A 17658-nucleotide genomic window follows, 5' to 3' on the forward strand; every position below is an offset into this window, starting at 1 on the left:
CATCAGTTTTGATTTATGTGAACTTCACTGAATCTGTGACTATTCAGTTCCAGCACCAAGATTAAAAGTGGAGCTGGGGAAGCGCTGCTTGTGCCCAAAGCCGAAGCGGCAGAGGAGAAATCAAAGAGAGCCCAGCTCTGCCGAGTCCCTGATGGACGCGAACAGCAGGGCGCTGTCCCCTCCGCGAGAACATCACATTCCTCATTTGCGGGGTGAATGAGCAGATGACTCGGCATCTGTTCTAACTGAACATTGGTAGCAAAGATATGTTTGAAGCTTAAACTGTAAAAGTTTGCATTATGTGGAGATCAGACCACACGCTGGTAGCCTTGCCATATGAGAATAATATAGATCAGATCAGTGTTTCTCAGCCCTTTTTTCATTATCGCCTCCTAAAGGGCTTCATAGACCTTTTTTCCTTGCTCACCCCCACCATGAGATTTGAATACCACACATGGACTGTATGTAAGTTTATGTACAGTATGTGTATCTGTGCTTTCTACATAAAAACAGTAAAATTATCTTGCTCCCCAATCAACCAAGTTTTATTCTTGTGGTTAGTATCACCTCTGCTGGGAATGCAGGACAAAGATGCTAATGTGATGAGGTAAAATTAAGATTATATTGGAAGGGATCATCAGAAAAGGTATTTCATATTGTAATCTAGAGATTACAGGACTAGAGAACTGGCCCACATTCAAGTTAACAAAAAGAGATGTAACATCGGCATGTCTTAGTTCCAGAGCTTCCCTGGAAGAGAAAACCCAGGAAGCATGGTCAAACCTTTGTAACATTTAAGAGTGCTGGTTATACCCATGTCCTTGCTCTAAATATTGTTGAGTTGACCAAACAGTCCCCCCCCCACCGCCCCCCCCCAAGATGGCTCTAGTAGGGCTTAGTTGTCTTTAACTTTTATTTGAAACAATTTTGTTACATTGTATTGTGACAGCTGTTACATCAACGTGCATTTAAAAAAAACATCAAAATTGGTGAATTTTTGTGTCACCATTTTAATATTGAAGATGGAAGAAAATAAGCAACATTTCTGGCATATTACACTATTATTTCAAGAATGGTAAAGATGCAATTGAAACGCAAAAAGTTAAAAAAGATGTGTGCAGTGTATAGAGAAGGTGCTGTGACTGATTGAATGTGTCAAAAGGGGTTTGTGAACGTTCTCACTGGACAATGCTCCGTGGTCAGGTAGACCAGTTGAAGTTGACAGCGATCATACTGAGACATCGAGAACAATCAACATTATACCACACATGAGACAGCTGACATGCTCAAACTATCCAAATGTATGAAGTTATTGGTGAAAATGAAAAAGATGGCTTTTATTTTATGGAAAAAACTAAATGGACATTTTGGCCGACCCAATAAGAAACAATATAGCACATTCTACATTGTATTTCTATGCTTTGCTCACAATTGCAGGAGGCCTGAGGTCCTCCTTGAGTGAGGCAGTTCTGCTTTGGAAGTGACTATCCTGTCCCAGACAGGTAGAGGCAAGATGACAGAGTCCTATCTTGGCATCCTAACCTTTCCTCAGAACAGCCGAATGTTACAGTTCTGTTTCTTTCCATGGACAGAGTTTGCCGTGGTCCACGGGGTCACAAGGGTTGTAAACTCAAGTGCTTGCACAGGCTGGGCGTGTAATAGAAATGCATAAACAGTGAGGTGTAAGACATACTGTTTCATTAGTTAGTTTTGGTTGCTTACACTGCTTACAACAACAACAAATTCTATTTTTCTTGCTCATAGGTCTGCAGGTTGGTCAAGGGGGGTCTTGTCTCCTTCCAGCTGTGGCCGGGTTCCGGTGAGCTCCACGGGCAAGGGCAGCAGCAGGGAAACCAGGGAGGCTTCTCACTGGTGCTCCTTGACTGTAGTCTGCTCCCCCATGTTCTGAAAGGCCGGGTAATCACATCCTAATGTACGGGTTTAGCATGTGTGGTTGACTGGACTATAGTTCTGATTTTTGTGTTCACCAGCTGATTTAACATCTCTCTCCATAAAGGTTTTGTAGAGTCTTTCATATGTTACATGTTGCTTGATTATTAAATGAACGATTATATCCCTTGATAACTGTTTAAATTTTTTATTTTAACTGTGAAACTTGGGACACTTGTCATTTCCATGTCATTTTCCTACTTTTTTTTTTATTCCCCTTCTTTTTCTTTTTTCCTCCCTTCCCATTTACTTCAAAAACAGCAGTGGTCAATAGGAGAGGGACTGGTGCAGTGAGTCCAAGATATAAAATCTTCCACATGTTGATGTAAAGTAATTTAAGATCAAGGCAAAGTGCTTTCCGGCTTTTCTGAGATTGTTGGCTTTGTTTAGGTTCATTTATTTATTTTAGGATTTAGAGGGTTAGTTATTTTTAAAATGAATTCTGTAGGTCTGAAGACCTAATCATCGTTCTACACAATTGTAGAGCAAATGGAGATATATCGAGGCTGGGTAGGGGCTGGAGGTTTGGGGGTGGTCATTAAAAAAAAACATGAAGTTCCCACATGCTTTTTTCTCAGACGAGAACCAGGCAGTACGTAAGTTGCATTCTGCAAAGTGTTGGGTGGGAAGTTGGCCCATCCTGCTGTCCCACTGGAGTGTGGGGAGAGTGAGCTCGGTAGATCTTAGGTCCTCACTGGTCAGGGCTTCCCATTCATCGCAGCCATTTAGTCTCATTTAAGGTTAAAACGACTGGGCTTCATTTTTACTTTAGCACAAGCAGACTTTCTTTTCTTGGGAGCAATTCTCTTTCCTCTTTAAAGCAGTTATTAAACCAATCATAAACACCCTGCATTTGCTTCCTTGTCGACATTTGAGTGATCTGCGCTGCTTGTTATTTTCTCTCACGTTTTTCAGGCAGGGCTGACAACGGGTTCTAACTGTCTGAGGCCGATCGTATTCTACTGGTGTCTCCTGTGTGCAAACGTTGTGTTCATTCTGAGTTTCCAAGAAGCAAATAACTCAGACTGTTCTGGTTTGGCGTGTTCTCTCTTTCTAACCACGTTGGAGCTGAACCCGGGAACGGAACACAACTTGAAATTTTGTGGTTTGGCTGCTAGAATTCAGAGCTAAACTATCTGAAGCTAAAAATTATTAATGTTGAAATGTTTTAACCTACTATGTAAACCTGAAAAAATAATACAATTTAACTTTTATCTAGATGTCAGATGTATGGTGAGTGCTCAAAAATGATATCAATGTTGTTAATTTTATAAAAAGCTGAATGGTAAAGCATAGAGTTTTTTTTAAATATAACTTTTTAAAGTATATTTTACTGATTATGCTATTACAGTTGACCCATTTTTTTCCTCCCCTCTAACCCTCTCTGCCCGTACACCCATGCCCTCTGGCATTCCCTACCCCCTTAGTTCATGTCCATGGGTTGCACATATAAGTTCTTTGACTTCTCCATTTCCTATGCTATTCTTAACTTGCCCCTATTTTGTGCCTACCAGTTATGCTTATTCCCTGTACCTTTTCCCCTATTCCCTTCCTGCCCACTTCCTGCTGATAACCTTCCATGTAATCTCCATTTCTGTGGTTCTGTTCCTGTTCTAGCTGTTTGCTTAGTTTCTTTTGGTTTTGTTTTTGTTTTTGTTAGGTTCACTTGTTGATAGTTGTGAGTTTGTTGTCTTTTACTGTTCATAGTTTTGATCTTCTTCTTTTTCTTAAATAAGTCCCTTTAACATTTCATATAATAAGGGCTTCGTGATGACGAACTCCTTTAACTTTTTGTCTGGGAAGCACTTTATCTGCCTTTCCATTCTAAAGGATAGTTATGCTGGATAGAGTCATCTTGGATGTAGGTCCTTGCTTTTCATGACTTTGAATACTTCTTTCCAGACCCTTCTTGCCTGCAAGATTTCTTTTAAGAAATCAGCTGATAGTCTTATGGGAACTCCTTTGTAAGTAACTCTCTCCTTTTCTCTTGCTGCTTTTAAGACTCTCTCCTTATCTTTAATCTTGGGTAATGTAATTGAGATGTGCCTTGGTGTGTTCCTCCTGGGATCCAGCTTCTTTGGGACTCTCTGGGCTTCCTAGACTTTCCCTGAAGTCTATTTTCTCTGCCAGACTGGGAAGTCTCCTTTGTTATTTTTTCAAATAAGCTTTCAATTTCTTGATCTTCCTCATCTCCTTCTGGCAGTCCTATGATTTGGATGTTGGAACATTTAAAGTTGTCCTAGAAGTTCTAAGACTCTCCTCATTTTTTAAAATTTGTTTCTCCATTCTGTTCTGGTTGAATATTTATTTCTTCCTTCTGCTCTAAATCAGTTATGTGAGTCCCAGTTTCCTTCCCTTCACTGTTGGTTCCCTGTATATTTTCTTTTATTTCACTTCTTCCTTTATTTTGCATTTGAAATCAACCATTTCTGTGAGCATCCTGATTATTAGTGTTTTGAATTCTTCATCTGATAGGTTGGCGGTCTCTCTGTCAGTTAGTTCTTTTTCTGGAATTCTGATGTTCTTTCATTTGGGCAGTTTTTCTTTGGGTGTATCTGTTATGTTGTAAGGCATGGAGCCTTAGGTATTTGCCAGGGCAGGGCAACCCATATTACTGCATTGTGGTGCTGTATGTGGGTGATGGATCAGAGAGGGAACAATGCTGTTTGCTCAGCTTTCACCCTGCTTTTAGTCACTTTCCCTGCTACCCACAAGCAAATTGCATCCTTTGAGGTGCTTTGCTGCTGATTCCTGGGTGGGTGGGTTTGTCTACATTCTGGGACATCATGGGCCCCTCCAGTGGACTCTCCTGTGAGGCTGGGAGTTTCTCTCACCACCAGAACCCTATAGGTTTTTACAACCAGAGGTTTTTGAAGCTTTCTTTTCCCATGCTAGAACCCTGGGTGGCACAGTCTGTCTCACTCCCCAGTTGTTCCTTCCGGTTTATCTGCACATGAATGTGGGAACGCCCAGTCCACCAGCCACCACTTTGCCACACATCCTCTCCACCCTGGCTGCCCGTCTCTGCCCCTCCCACCAGTCTGGATGAATGTTTCTTCTTAAACTCCTTGGTTGTTGGACTTTGATACAGTTCGATTTTCTGGCAGTTCTGGTTGTTTTTGTCTTTAAGTTGGTTGTTGTCCTTCTTGTGGTTGTGCGAGGAAATGAAGTGTGTCTACCTGTGCCTCTACCTTGAAAAGCCAACCTCTTTACATAAGGCGTAGAGTTCTTACAGTGCTCTAATGAGGTGGGGAGTGACTTTGAAGTCCAGTTGAATTACAAGAGCTTCTTTGGTTATCTCACAGCAAATATTGTAGAACAATTGTTGAATTTAAAGATGGTGAAGCATATTTTTAAAATGCAAAGATAATATTTGTCAAATTTGCTGACCTTTTCTCTATGACAAGTGGCTGTGTGACAGGCTTCACAGCAGATTAAAACCAACCAACCTACCAGCCAAGCAACAGAACACTCTTACTCCATCCCTTCAAAGTAAAGATGGTGCTTGAACAATGAGTGAGAGAGTAGCTGCCTTTTTAAAGATGGAGATTCACATGCAGAGAGTGTTTTTATGTCACTGCGTGGAAATGTTTTCTTTTATAATGTGATTTTTGTTGTAAGAGATACATGTGTCTAACGAAAACTTCGGTATCTGCACCCTGTGAAAAACTTGTAAGAATATTTTCTCTACTGTTGAAAACCTTCCAAATAATTTCAGTTAATTTTTAAAGCAGTTGTTAAGAATGTAAAAATGCAATATCTTTTGATTACTTTGCAAGAACAATTGACAGGAGGGAAGATAGAAATTTATTATATAAAATTCAACAAAAACGAACTGATGGGAGTTATTGAAAAATGAAAGCAGTGATTTAGTAAGTACAAGAATGACACATTCCTTTAATTTCAGTCCTCATGTTGTTGCAGTTGTCCCTTGCTCTACTGTACAGCCATTGCAGTTAAGTGCTGAAAGAAGCAGAATTTAGGACCTGACATTTCAATCACCTAATTACAAAACACTTAAACCGATATTTAAAAAATAATATAATTTCGTTTAGTTTAAAAATTATCATTGCTCTGCTATCAGTGTTAATAAATCTTGAGGCAAGTGGAAAGACCTGTACAACTGTTGGTGGCAAAATGGCATCAGGTATTAATTAGACTGGTGGAGTCAGATCAGACCTTGGTTTAGCAACCTCAGTACTTGTGTTCTGGCTAAGAAAGAATTCAGAACCAAGACTCAAATTACAAGAGAAAGTTTATTTAGAAAGTCACAGAGGTAGAACAATTGAGATGTGGAAGAAAAGGGCTTAGGAAATAAGTGACAGAGGGCCTGCCTTTGCCCTTAGAGCAAAGGGGAGCCCTTAGAGCTCAGGAGAAAGAGAGAGGCAGGGAAAATGTGCCTGAGGGAGGGAGGTGGGTGGGGAAAGGCAGGGGCGTGCTCCATAGAGAGAGCCCCACTAGGTTCTTCTTGAAGGCATTTTTGCTCCCCCAAGGTGGGGTGTCAGGGGAGGTCCTGAGGAGGATCTCAATGGAATATTTGTCAGTTTTCCAGGTGTGCCCCTCAGGGTTGTGGTTTCCACTGATTGGTCAGTGCTGGGTGAGGGGGTCATCAGTGCAGCTGATCCTGATGTCAGCCATGGAGTCACTTGTCTGGTTTTGCTGCTTTTCTGTGCCTGGAGCTGAAACACAACTGAGGCCTAGATGTCATCCCAAGGATTAATGCTTAAGGGAGTAGTTGTGCCAGGGCCCACGTGGGAGTCACATGAGGCCACCCTTCGGTCCCCTGTTCCTCCTCCAAGGGTGTCTACTGCATGACTAGTGACAGACCAGGAGAGGAGAGGTCGGGGATGATCAGCTGCATGATCAGTGATATGGAAGGCCAGGAGAGGGTTTAAACCCCAGTGCTAGTGATATGCAATGTTGGGGTTGAAATGGCATGATCAGCGACATGCTATGGGAGAAAGGTCACCCTCGAGCAAGGTCCTTGTTTTCCCAGTTGCTCAGCCTTAGGGCTTTCCACCTGGTGACCTTCCGTACCCGTCTGTCACCCTTGCTCTGCTGGTGTCTAACTGCACACTATACAACTAGGATGCGAAGCTATTTTTAAATGCTTGTAACCTTTCATTCTTTTTAATCCCTATTCTGTCTATGTTTTATATTGCAATACTATATAGAATGTATAGTAAAATGTATGTATATAATAAATATGCATATACTGGAGGACCACACTAAATTTTTGTTTGGTTTGTCAGAGTATGTAATCAAAGGTTGGAGGCCTGTTTTCACTGATCACTCATGATCTGGCAAACTATTACTGGTAGTAGCAACTATTTATCCTTAAAGTCTAAATCACTGTTTTAGAGATTATAAATCAGCACGCAGTTTTTAACTCATGAGCTTTTGTTTTTATATGTGGAGCCTTGATAAATGAAGTTTAGCTTTAGTGTAAATTCCAAAACAGTGGTTCTCAAAAGTGTAGAGTATGCCCTGACTGTGATGGCTCAGTTGGCTGGGCGTTGTCCCACAAAGTGGAAGGGCGCTGGTTTGATTTCCAGTCAAGGGCGCATTCCTGGGTTACAGGTTCGGTCCCCGGTAGGGGTGCATGCAAGACAACCAATTTATGTTTCTCATTCACATCGATGCTTCTCTCCTTCTCCCTCCATTCCCTTCTCTCTAAAAATAAATAAATAAAATCTGTATTAAAAAGTGTAGAGCATCACCAGCATCACCTAGGAACTTAGTAGAAATGTAAATTTCCAGGCCACATCTCAGACCTATTGAGCCAGAGATACTGCCTAACAAGGTGGCTGGGTAATTCTAATGCTCGCTCAAGTTTGAGAACCACTGGCCTAACTGATTTAGACTGATGGGTCATTCCTTCTTCCTATTTCATGATTTATCTGAGACAGTTTCTTCATATCTGTGGTGTGTCTCAGTCTTAGCCCAGGCTTTTTTCATCTCTACCTGAGATTTTCTTCTCTTCTTCCTCTCTCTTTTTCCTCTCCCTGTTGTGACACATTGTTCATTACTATTATTTTCACAAGAGGGGTGGTGTTTTGGTTCTTAACTTTTGGATGCCAGCCAATGTGACATGTTTAAAGGGAACATTTATAACATTTTAAAAGTAGTATTTGTAAACTACTTTCAGTTGGACTGGAATATGCATGTGATTAATATTTTATTTTTCTGCCTATACCCTCTTGATTTCAAATTTTATAATCTTGAAAAACCTCTCTACCAACTAAAATGTTCAAAACAAACATTTTCAAGTATGAGTCATTTAGATTCAACAATTGTTGAATTTTGCTATATTTGCTTTATCTCTTTCTATACATATACATATACCCGCATACACACACCTTTTTTGCTGAACTATTTGATAGTAAATTGTATACATTAGTACTCTTACCTCTAAATACTGTACACCTAAGAATAAAGATCAAAGTAGCTTTTAGGGGTGCTAGTACTAAATGGTTCCAAAAGGCCAATTCTTAGCAAATGTTAAACCAATTATTAAAGCCTCTTAAATATTTTCTTTTTTAAAGGTTTATTTATTTATTTATTTATTTTTGGAGGGGAAGTGAGGGAGAAAGAGACGAGAGAAACATCAATGTGTGGTTGCCTCTTGTGCACCCCTACTGGCCTGCAAACCAGGCCATGCACCCTGACTGGGAATTGAACTGGCGATCCTTTGGTTTGCAGGCCGGCGCTCAGTCCACTGAACCACACCAGCCAGGGCAACCTCTTAAACATTTTCAAGATCCTTTTATAAATGTGCTACTGAGGAATAGAGAAGTTGTGAATATATAAATGAATCCTCCAGCCTCTCTTAACCAAAATTTTTCACCTGAACTACAGAACACACAGGATGATTTGAGTGACTATTTTCTTATTTCTCCCAAGGATGGCCCATAACTAGCACCTATCCACATGCGTAGGGGAAAAGTGAATTCATTATATACAGTGGAAATCTCTAGGAATCCAGTTTAGTTGGACTGTGTGTGTGGCAAGTTTTTAAAGGATTTTGCTTTGACTAGCTTGTAATGTTTATACAAATAACTTCATATTTTTTATTTTAGATTACAGGTCCACCAGGCTGTGGAAAAACTCAGTTTTGTATAATGATGAGTGTTTTAGCCACCTTGCCCACCAGCATGGGAGGATTGGAAGGAGCTGTCGTGTACATCGACACAGAATCTGCGTTCAGTGCTGAAAGGTAGGAGGTGTTACTATATTCCATTGTGACAGTTTAGTATTGTAACATAGATAGTATGTAACATTTTCAAATAGGTTAACATTTACTCTTTTTTGAGAACACAGAATGCTGCTGTTTTAAAGGAATTTTCCTTTTAAAATTGACAGAGGAAGCAGTTTCTTTTTATCTTCTCTATTTACTGGTTTAAGTGGGGTTCCTGGATAAGATGTGTTTTGGAGAAAGTCAGGAAGAAAGAAGTTCAAGTCAGAGAGAGAAATGTAAGTGGAAAATGGGAAAGAGGGAAAACTAATAAGAAAGAGAGGAAGTAAGCTTCTTTGTAACTAATTTCTAGTTGGATATAAAATGTTAGTGAATAGAAAAATTACAAGTTTCTGAACTTTTTTTTGATTGAGAAGTATTTCACTTTAATCTTTGAAATAGTATGGTATTCATTGTAAGAAACACACTGATAGTAAGTGTATCTTTGCTTGGAAAGAAAAGATTTCCTTAGTTTGAAAAGGACCTTTAACATTGTATAAGGGAGGCATTTTGTCATTTGTGTATTTCTGTATACCTGAAAGTAAGTTTGGTCCCCATCCTTCTCTGCTCTGATTGATATTCATAAGTAGGAGTGCTTGTGTATTTAGACTCTGACTCTATCCTGTTCTCTTAGTCATGCCATAGTACAGGTATAGGCCTTGGAGTTTTTCTCTCACTGTCATTATGAATCAGAGCTCTCCCTTATTTCTCTCAATGAATACTACTTAAATCAAAGCATATTCCCTGACCAGAGAAGTTCCACATCGATTATCCTGTGTAGAGTTTATTTGCTTTGTTCTACATCTCTTGGGTATCTATTCTTTCTAAGTGTATGCTACTGGTTTGTCAGCAGTTGGAGTTTGTGTTATGTGTTTGTGTCTTCAAAGCCAAATCCAGTGACTGACACATAAAAACCTCAGAAAGTGTTGATAAATGAATGGATGGGTGTTACTGTCAGATAGTGAAATTCTGATATCACTTTCTTTTCTTTTTTAATTACATTTGATACTCAGTATTATTTTATATTAGTTTCAGGTATATAGCACTGTGATTAGACATTCATGTACTTTACAAAATGATCCCCTTGATATTTCAAGTACCCCTCTGGTGTGATATAGTTACTACATTATTACTGACTATATTTCATATGCTGTACTTTACATCCTTGTAACTATTCAATAACTACCAATTTGTAATTCTTAATCCCTTCACTTTTTTCACCCTTCTCCTCTTTGGCAGTCATCAGTTTGTTCTCTGGATGAGTCTGTTTCTATTGTTTGTTTGTATATTTTGTTCTTTCGATTCCACATATAAGTGAAGTCATAATTTATTTGTTGTTCTCTGACTTGTTTTACTTAGCATACTACTTCCTAGGTCCTTCCATCCTGTCATAAATGGTAAGATTTCATTTTTTATGCTTGAGTAATTTTCCATTGTACATACGGACCACAACTTTTTTATCCACTTGTCTGTTGGTGGGCACTTGGGTTGGTTCCAAATCTTGGCTGTTGTAAACAATGTTGTAGTGAACATAGGCGTGCATGTGACTTTTGAATTAGTGTTTTGGGTTTCTTCATATATATACCCAGAAGTGGAATTTCTGGGTCATAAGGCAGTTCTCTTTAAAATTTTTTGAGAAACCTACTTTTTTCCATAGTGGCTGCACTAATTTACATTCTCACCAACAGGATTGTACTAGGGTTCCCTTTTCTCCACATCCTCACCAGTACTTGTTTGTTGATTTATTGATGACTGTCATTCTGACAGGTATGAGGTGATATCTCATTGTGGTTTTAATTTGCACTTCTCTGATGATTAGTGACATTGAACATCGCATATGTCTATTGGTCACCTGTATGTCCTCTTTGGAGGAAATATTATTGCCAGTGGAAGTGGGGTTCTTGTGGTGTTGCAAGGAAAGAATTCCAGAAGAACCACACATAGGGGACTGTAGCGTGGCAAGATTTATTCGGATGGAACTAGAAGTTTGCCCCTGTGTCCTATCTCTGTTTGTCCTGTCATGGAAGAAGTCCAACTGTATCTTCAGCAAGGCCAAAACAAAGCCCAGTGTCCATAGTTTCTGTTCCCTTTTTCCGGCATTAGAAGTCTCAGTCCCTGTCCAGGTAGCTTAGCACTATTCCTGGCTGTGCTGCTGTACCCAGGCTCCAGTCTGCAGTTTGCATTTGGAGTCCATGTGGCTGCCAACCACATGGCTGCTAGACCCACATGGTTACTATGGAGAGGATGCTTGAATGGATGGGGCCAGCTCATGTTCCTGGGGGACGGAGAGAGCTTCTTGGCTAAGCTGGGCTATATTATCTCAGGCTTGGGATGGACCAGGTGCTTTTCAAAGCACCAACTTCCCAAGCTTTTGCAGGCTTCTAATGGGTCCACTCCCTGGCCAAGTGATCCCTTTCCCAGGTTAGACTGACATGCCTTTATGGTCAAGCATCTCCCCCTGCACCATTTTAACTTCTATTGTGCATGTGCTTACCTCTCCCTTCTCCGCCGCCAACAATCTGGTACCAGAGTGGGGAATGGGGGGGTGTAAATTCTTGGTGGGGCAATGCTGAGATCCACTGGAGCGTGGGAAACTGTAGCTTCCTTGCTAAGCAAGCAGGCTTATGCTCTTTGGTTGATTATGCTCAACAGTGTCTGATTCTCTTTGCTTCCTTCTTTTATTAATTTCTAGCTAACTACATATGCTAACATTTCCCCCCTGAAGACCTTGGGCTTTATAATCTTACAGGGGTAAACTGATGAAGGTCTCATTTTCTGTAATTGCTTCTTGCTATCAAGGGGCATAGTCCTGCCTATCCCCAGGTCCAGAGGCTCTTCCTATCTGCCAAGGAAAGAAAGGAGCAAAAGGGAAGGGGAGTCTTCACACAGGGAAGAGGGATTTTGTAAAAAGTCCAGTTCAGTCTGCTGTCCCTGGGAGGCAGCATATGCAGTGTCTAGAGGTTGGTGATGCTGCACAACCTAGCATCCTTGTTGTCGTGACCTAGAGAATAACTTGTGTCATGAGAAGTAACTGAACCCAAGATGTAGTTCAGTACCTTTTCCCATTTGGCTCATCCTGAGTTGTATCCTTCATAGTAAACTGGTAATAGTAAGTCAAGTATTTTCTTGAGTTCTGTGGGACATTCTAACCAATCATTGAACTTGAGGAGAAGAGTGTGGGAACCGCCGATTTTTAGCCTGTCAGTCAGCAGTACAAGAGGGCGAAGACTTGCAGTTGGTGTCAGACATCAGGGCAGTCTTGCAGGACTGAGCCGTTAATCTGTGGGGTCTGAGCTAACTACCAGTAGTTAGTGTCAGAATTGACTTGGCTTGTAGGACACCCAGCTGGTATCCACAGGGAACTAGAGAACTGTGTAGGGTGGAAAACCTACACAGTTACAGCATATACAGAGAAGAGAGGTACATGTTAAACCAGAGGGATGCAACTGGCAAAAACCAAACTGTGGTAAGTGACAGAATAAACAATCTGGTTTTATAACAAATAAATAATAGTTAAGATTAAAAAAAGAGTTAGAGGACCAAGATGGAGTCATAGGTAGATACACTTTGCCTCTTTGCACAACCAGAAGAAGGACAACAGCAAATTTAAAAACAAAAAGAACCAGAACTGCCAGAAAATTGAACTGTATTGAAGTCCCACAACCAAGGAGTTAAAGAAGAAACATTCATCCAGACTGGTGGTGGTAGGGGTGGAGATAGGCAGCCAGGGTAGAGAGGAGATGCAGCAAGGTGGTAGCAAGCAAACCAGGCAGTCCTACATTTGCATGTGGATAAACTGGAGGAACATGGGGAGTGAGACAGAGCAAGCAACCCAGGGTTCCAGTGTAGGAAAAGAAAGCTTCGAAACCTCTGGCTGTAAAAACCTATGGGAGTTGCGGCAGCAGGAGAAGCTCTCAGCCTTACAGGAGAGTTCCCTGGAGAGACCCACAGGGTCCTGGAACATACACAAAACCACCCGCCTGGGAATTAGTGCCAGAGTGGGCCAATTTGCTTGTGGGTAGTAGGGAAAGTGAGTGAAAGCCAGCCCAGAGCTGAGTAAGTGACATTGTTCTCTCTCAGACCCCTCCCCACATATAGCACCACAGCACAGCCATGTGGGTGCTCTATGCCCCACCTTAGGTAAATACCTAAGGCTCCATCCCTTACAGTATAACAGGTACACAGAGAAAAAAAATATGGTTCAAATAAAAGAACAGATTAAAGCTCCAAAAATAGAACTAAGCAGCGAAGAGATAGCCAACCTATCAGATGGAGAATTCAAAACATTGGTAATCAGGATGCTTACAGAAAATAGAGGAAAAAATGAAGGCTATGCAAAGTGAAATAAGGAAAAATATACAGGGAACCAACAGTGAAGGGAAGGAAACTGGGACTCATAACTGATTTAGAGCAGAAGGAAGAAATAAATATTCAACCAGAACAGAATGGAGAAACAGGAGTTCAAAAAAAATGAGTAGAGGCTGAGGAACTTCTGGGACAACTTTAAATGTTCCAACATCGGAATCATAGGGGTGCCAGAAGGAGAAGAGAAAGAGCAAGAAATTGAAAGCTTATTTGAAAAAAATAACAAAGGAGAACTTCCCAGTCTGGCAGAGGAAATAGACTTCAGGGAAGTCTAGGAAGCCCAGAGAGTCCCAAAGAAGCTGGATCCCAGGAGGAACACACCAAGGCACATCTCAATTACATTACCCAAGAGTAAAGATAAGGAGAGAGTCTTAAAAGCAGCAAGAGAAAAGGAGAGAGTTACTTACAAAGGAGTTCCCATAAGACGATCAGCTGATTTCTTAAAAGAAATCTTGCAGGCAAGAAGGGTCTGGAAAGAAGTATTCAAAGTCATGAAAAGCAAGGACCTACATCCAAGATGACTCTATCAAGCATAACTACCATTTAGAAAGGAAGGGGAGATAAAGTGCTTCCCAGACAAAAAGTTAAAGGAGTTCATCATCACGAAGCCCTTGTTATATGAAATGTTAAAGGGACTTATTTAAGAAAAAGATCAAAACTGAGCAGTAAAAGACAACAAACTCAACAACTATCAACAAGTGAACCCCCCCAAAAACAAACAAAAATGAACTAAGCAAACAACTAGAACAGGAACAGAACCACAGAAATGGAGATCACATGGAGGGTTATCAGCAGGAAGTGGGCAGGAAGGGAATGAGAGAAAAGGTACAGGGAATAACAAGCATAAATGGTAGGTACAAAACAGACGGGGAGGTTAAGAATAGTGTGGGAAATAGAGAAGCTAAAGAACTTACATGTATGACCCATGGACATGAACTAAGGGGGGAATGCTGGTGGGAATGTGGGGTGGAGGGGAATAAAGGGGAGAAAAAAAATGGGACACTGTAATAGCATAATCAATAACATATACTTAAAAAGTAAATAAAACTGCTGGGAAAAAAGAGGGGAAACCTTTGGATTAAAAGAGACCTAAAAGATGTATTGCTCTCATCATATTGCATGCTTTTTATTTATTTTTAATTTTAAAAAAGTTTTCAATTAAAGTCTCAACATGGCTTCTTTTTTACATTCTTAGTTATGAGCTTCTGTTCAGCTAGTCTGCAGGCAATTCTCAAGGATGGTTGTTCTGTAACTTAGTTGTAATTTTGTTGTGACTGTGGGAAGAACAGTGGCTTCAACAAAAGAGTCTCATTTTTTTTCACATAACAAGAAGACCCGAGTAGGTGATTGCTGGCTCTGGTTCTGTTGCTCAGTGATGACTGAGAGACTTAGGACTGGTACATTTTTAGGCATCAGATCCATTCTGTACTCAAGTCAATGAGAAGGGAAAGGGCCAGCTATACCTCTGATCAGGAAATTATACTACTTTCTTCAGAGTAGCTGCCTCCTCTCCTCTGCCAGTTTCCTTTCCATCCTCTAGAATTCTGCAGGTTTCTCGCTACGCCACACCTATACACAAGGGAGGACGGGTAAGTCAAGGAAGACATTATTATAACAAGCGTGATGAGTGTCCTGGGGCTGGTTAATACTACTTCCTGTATAAAATTAGGGCTTTCATAGGAAGGAAGAAGTGGAGTGGATGTTGGTAGGTAATTAATAGTGTCTGCCACAACTGGGTTGATTTCTGGACTTAGAGAAGAGATGAAACAGGAAAATACGACTCAAAAAGAAGTATATTTTAGCTCTCAGTATGACTCTATATGTAGCATTGTCTCCATTTTGTACTTACAAGCAAGTGGTCTGATCAGCAGAAATGAGAAAGTGAATTGAAAGATTAATATGAGGGAAGTTTAAAGGATTCACATATAATTTCAGAATTTAGGGTAAGTGATAACAATGGAAAATAATTTCTGCTAATAAATTGCTAAGATATCTTTTTATCAAGAAGGAAGGAGAAAACAGAGTAAATAAGAACTACTTCTGTTTAAAATGTACTTTAAAAAAAGAAAACCTTGTGGGTAATGTACTTAAAAGCACTTTGGAAAGATTAGTTTTACTTATTTATTTCTCATCTGAGGACTTTTTTTTTTACTGTTTTTAGAGAGACAGGAAGGGACAGAGGAAGGGAAAGAAACATCAATACGGGAGAGAAGCATTGATTGGTTGCCTTCTGTAGGCACCTGGATTGGGGAATCATACATACCCAGACTGAGGATTGAACCCACCACCTAGATATGTGCCCTGACCGGGAATTGAACCTGCAACCTTTTGGTTATGGGATAACCTGCCAAACAACTGAGCTACATTGGCCAGGACAATATTAATTATATATTTTTTTTCTAAAATATTTTTATTATAGTTATAATTTTAAAAGCAATACACTAAGTAGCTTATTTTTACATGTCTTTGAGAAGGTAATTTAAGATAGTGTATCAATCATTCTTATTTATCATAAGCTGTAATTGTATCTCCCAGACTGCTTAGTAATTAAATTATAGTATAGCGTGGTGCTAAATTCTTGGGTATTCAGGCTCTGCCTTGGGGAAAGGAGAATGCTAAGGAGACCAAATTCTGATTGATTCAGTAAATAGCCTGTTTTTAATTTGCGTTACTGATGCGGACTACAGCCAGCGGGGTCTGTGTGTTGTGGCTGTGACGAACAAATTCACATGGACTGCAGAAGTCCTGTGGAGAAAAAGGGATGGCATGGCTGTGCTCTGAGTGAGAGACAGCCCTGACCCCTGCACGGACAGGCTTTTATTGCTTTTCTGGATACATTACATCGAGGATGGTCCTCATTTACTATGCACAGTTTCGCTTTGGGTGATTACCTTTTACAGATAACAAAGGAGAGGAAGTTGCTAATTACTACAAAGAAAAAGAATATTTGCAAATGCAAGGGGAAAGGTGGTTTAACTGGTTACACTCTATCCTTGGGAGGTTTAGCACAGATTTTAGGAAATTACTTTAAAGATATGCAGTAAACATTTGCTGCCTCAATTCAGGGTGAGGGAGTCTGGCAAAAAGCAAGCCTCAAAGCAGCCTAGGTACCATGCAGGCCTGATTCCCCATGGGAAAACCGATCCATGGGCCCATGGGTTCCTGTGTGCCAACTTGCTTCCCACTGGTTTTCTGAATCAGGCTGGGCTACATTTGCCACTGCCACGCAGATAGGTTCCCTATATTTTACCTATTGGACTTACACTTAAGATCCGATATAGTTTTAATTGCTATGCACTTGTATATACTTGAATATATGGATAAATAGATGAATCTAGTGATGTGTTTATGGAAAATTTGGCAACCATGAGAATTCCAGGACCCATGAATTGAGTGGGTACTATATCATTCCTGTTGGAGATAATTAGAAAGAGATGGAACTTGAGGTTAAGAATAAAAAAAACAAAAAATATTTCAAATTGGAAAAAAAGGAAGATGATATGAATGGTAAATAATAATAAAGGTTTTGAAGTAAAAATTTGGGAGAAATAAAATGGATAAAGGAAAATAAAGCCGAGCCTTAGCACTACAAATGGACATGTGGTGAAAACTGAAGGATCCGGGGAGCAAGAGCTAGGACCCAGGGCTCTGGAGGGGGAGGTAGGATATGGAATTGGAGTATAATGAGGTAGGAGTAGACATTCCTGAGTTGTCATGAAATCAGAAAAGCATTGAAAACTAGTCAGAAGGGGAGAAAGACATTACTCAAATAATCAACAAAAGTAAAATGATAACAGTTGTAACAGCATGCACAGCAGAGGTGTGCTGTGCGAAAGCAATGGCTCAGATCTGCATGTCACTTCTGCAGCTGTCAAGTACCCCTAAGCCGGTGCCTTTTAATCCCTGCCAAACTATTTAAAGTGTCACTATTTATGAATCAGTGTGTCCAAAGGGAGGTAGAGGGGCAGTGGCCAGCCATGGCTTCAGCTGATTCTGAAGGCAATACCAGTGTGGTCTTGTTATAGAAAATCCCATCCCCCACTCCTGGGGGTCTTATCACTCTATGATTCTTTTTGCCTGCTGCTGATAACTCTCAATGCCAGAGTTTA

At 40.4% G+C, this 17658-nt stretch overlaps 1 protein-coding gene across 4 annotated transcripts in view; it reads left to right on the plus strand.

Moving 5' to 3' along the window:
• Window positions 1-17658, plus strand: part of RAD51B (RAD51 paralog B) — a 504851-nt gene that overhangs the window by 15967 nt on the left and 471226 nt on the right. For all 4 annotated transcript variants that reach the window (XM_036011223.1, XM_028506147.2, XM_036011228.1 and 1 more), the window contains exon 5: window positions 9030-9166. In XM_036011223.1, coding sequence (XP_035867116.1) covers window positions 9030-9166 — 137 coding nt within the window. The remainder of the gene's footprint in view (window positions 1-9029; window positions 9167-17658) is intronic.

Source organism: Phyllostomus discolor, chromosome 1, assembly GCF_004126475.2.
Source record: "Phyllostomus discolor isolate MPI-MPIP mPhyDis1 chromosome 1, mPhyDis1.pri.v3, whole genome shotgun sequence".
Classification (NCBI taxonomy): domain Eukaryota; kingdom Metazoa; phylum Chordata; class Mammalia; order Chiroptera; family Phyllostomidae; genus Phyllostomus; species Phyllostomus discolor.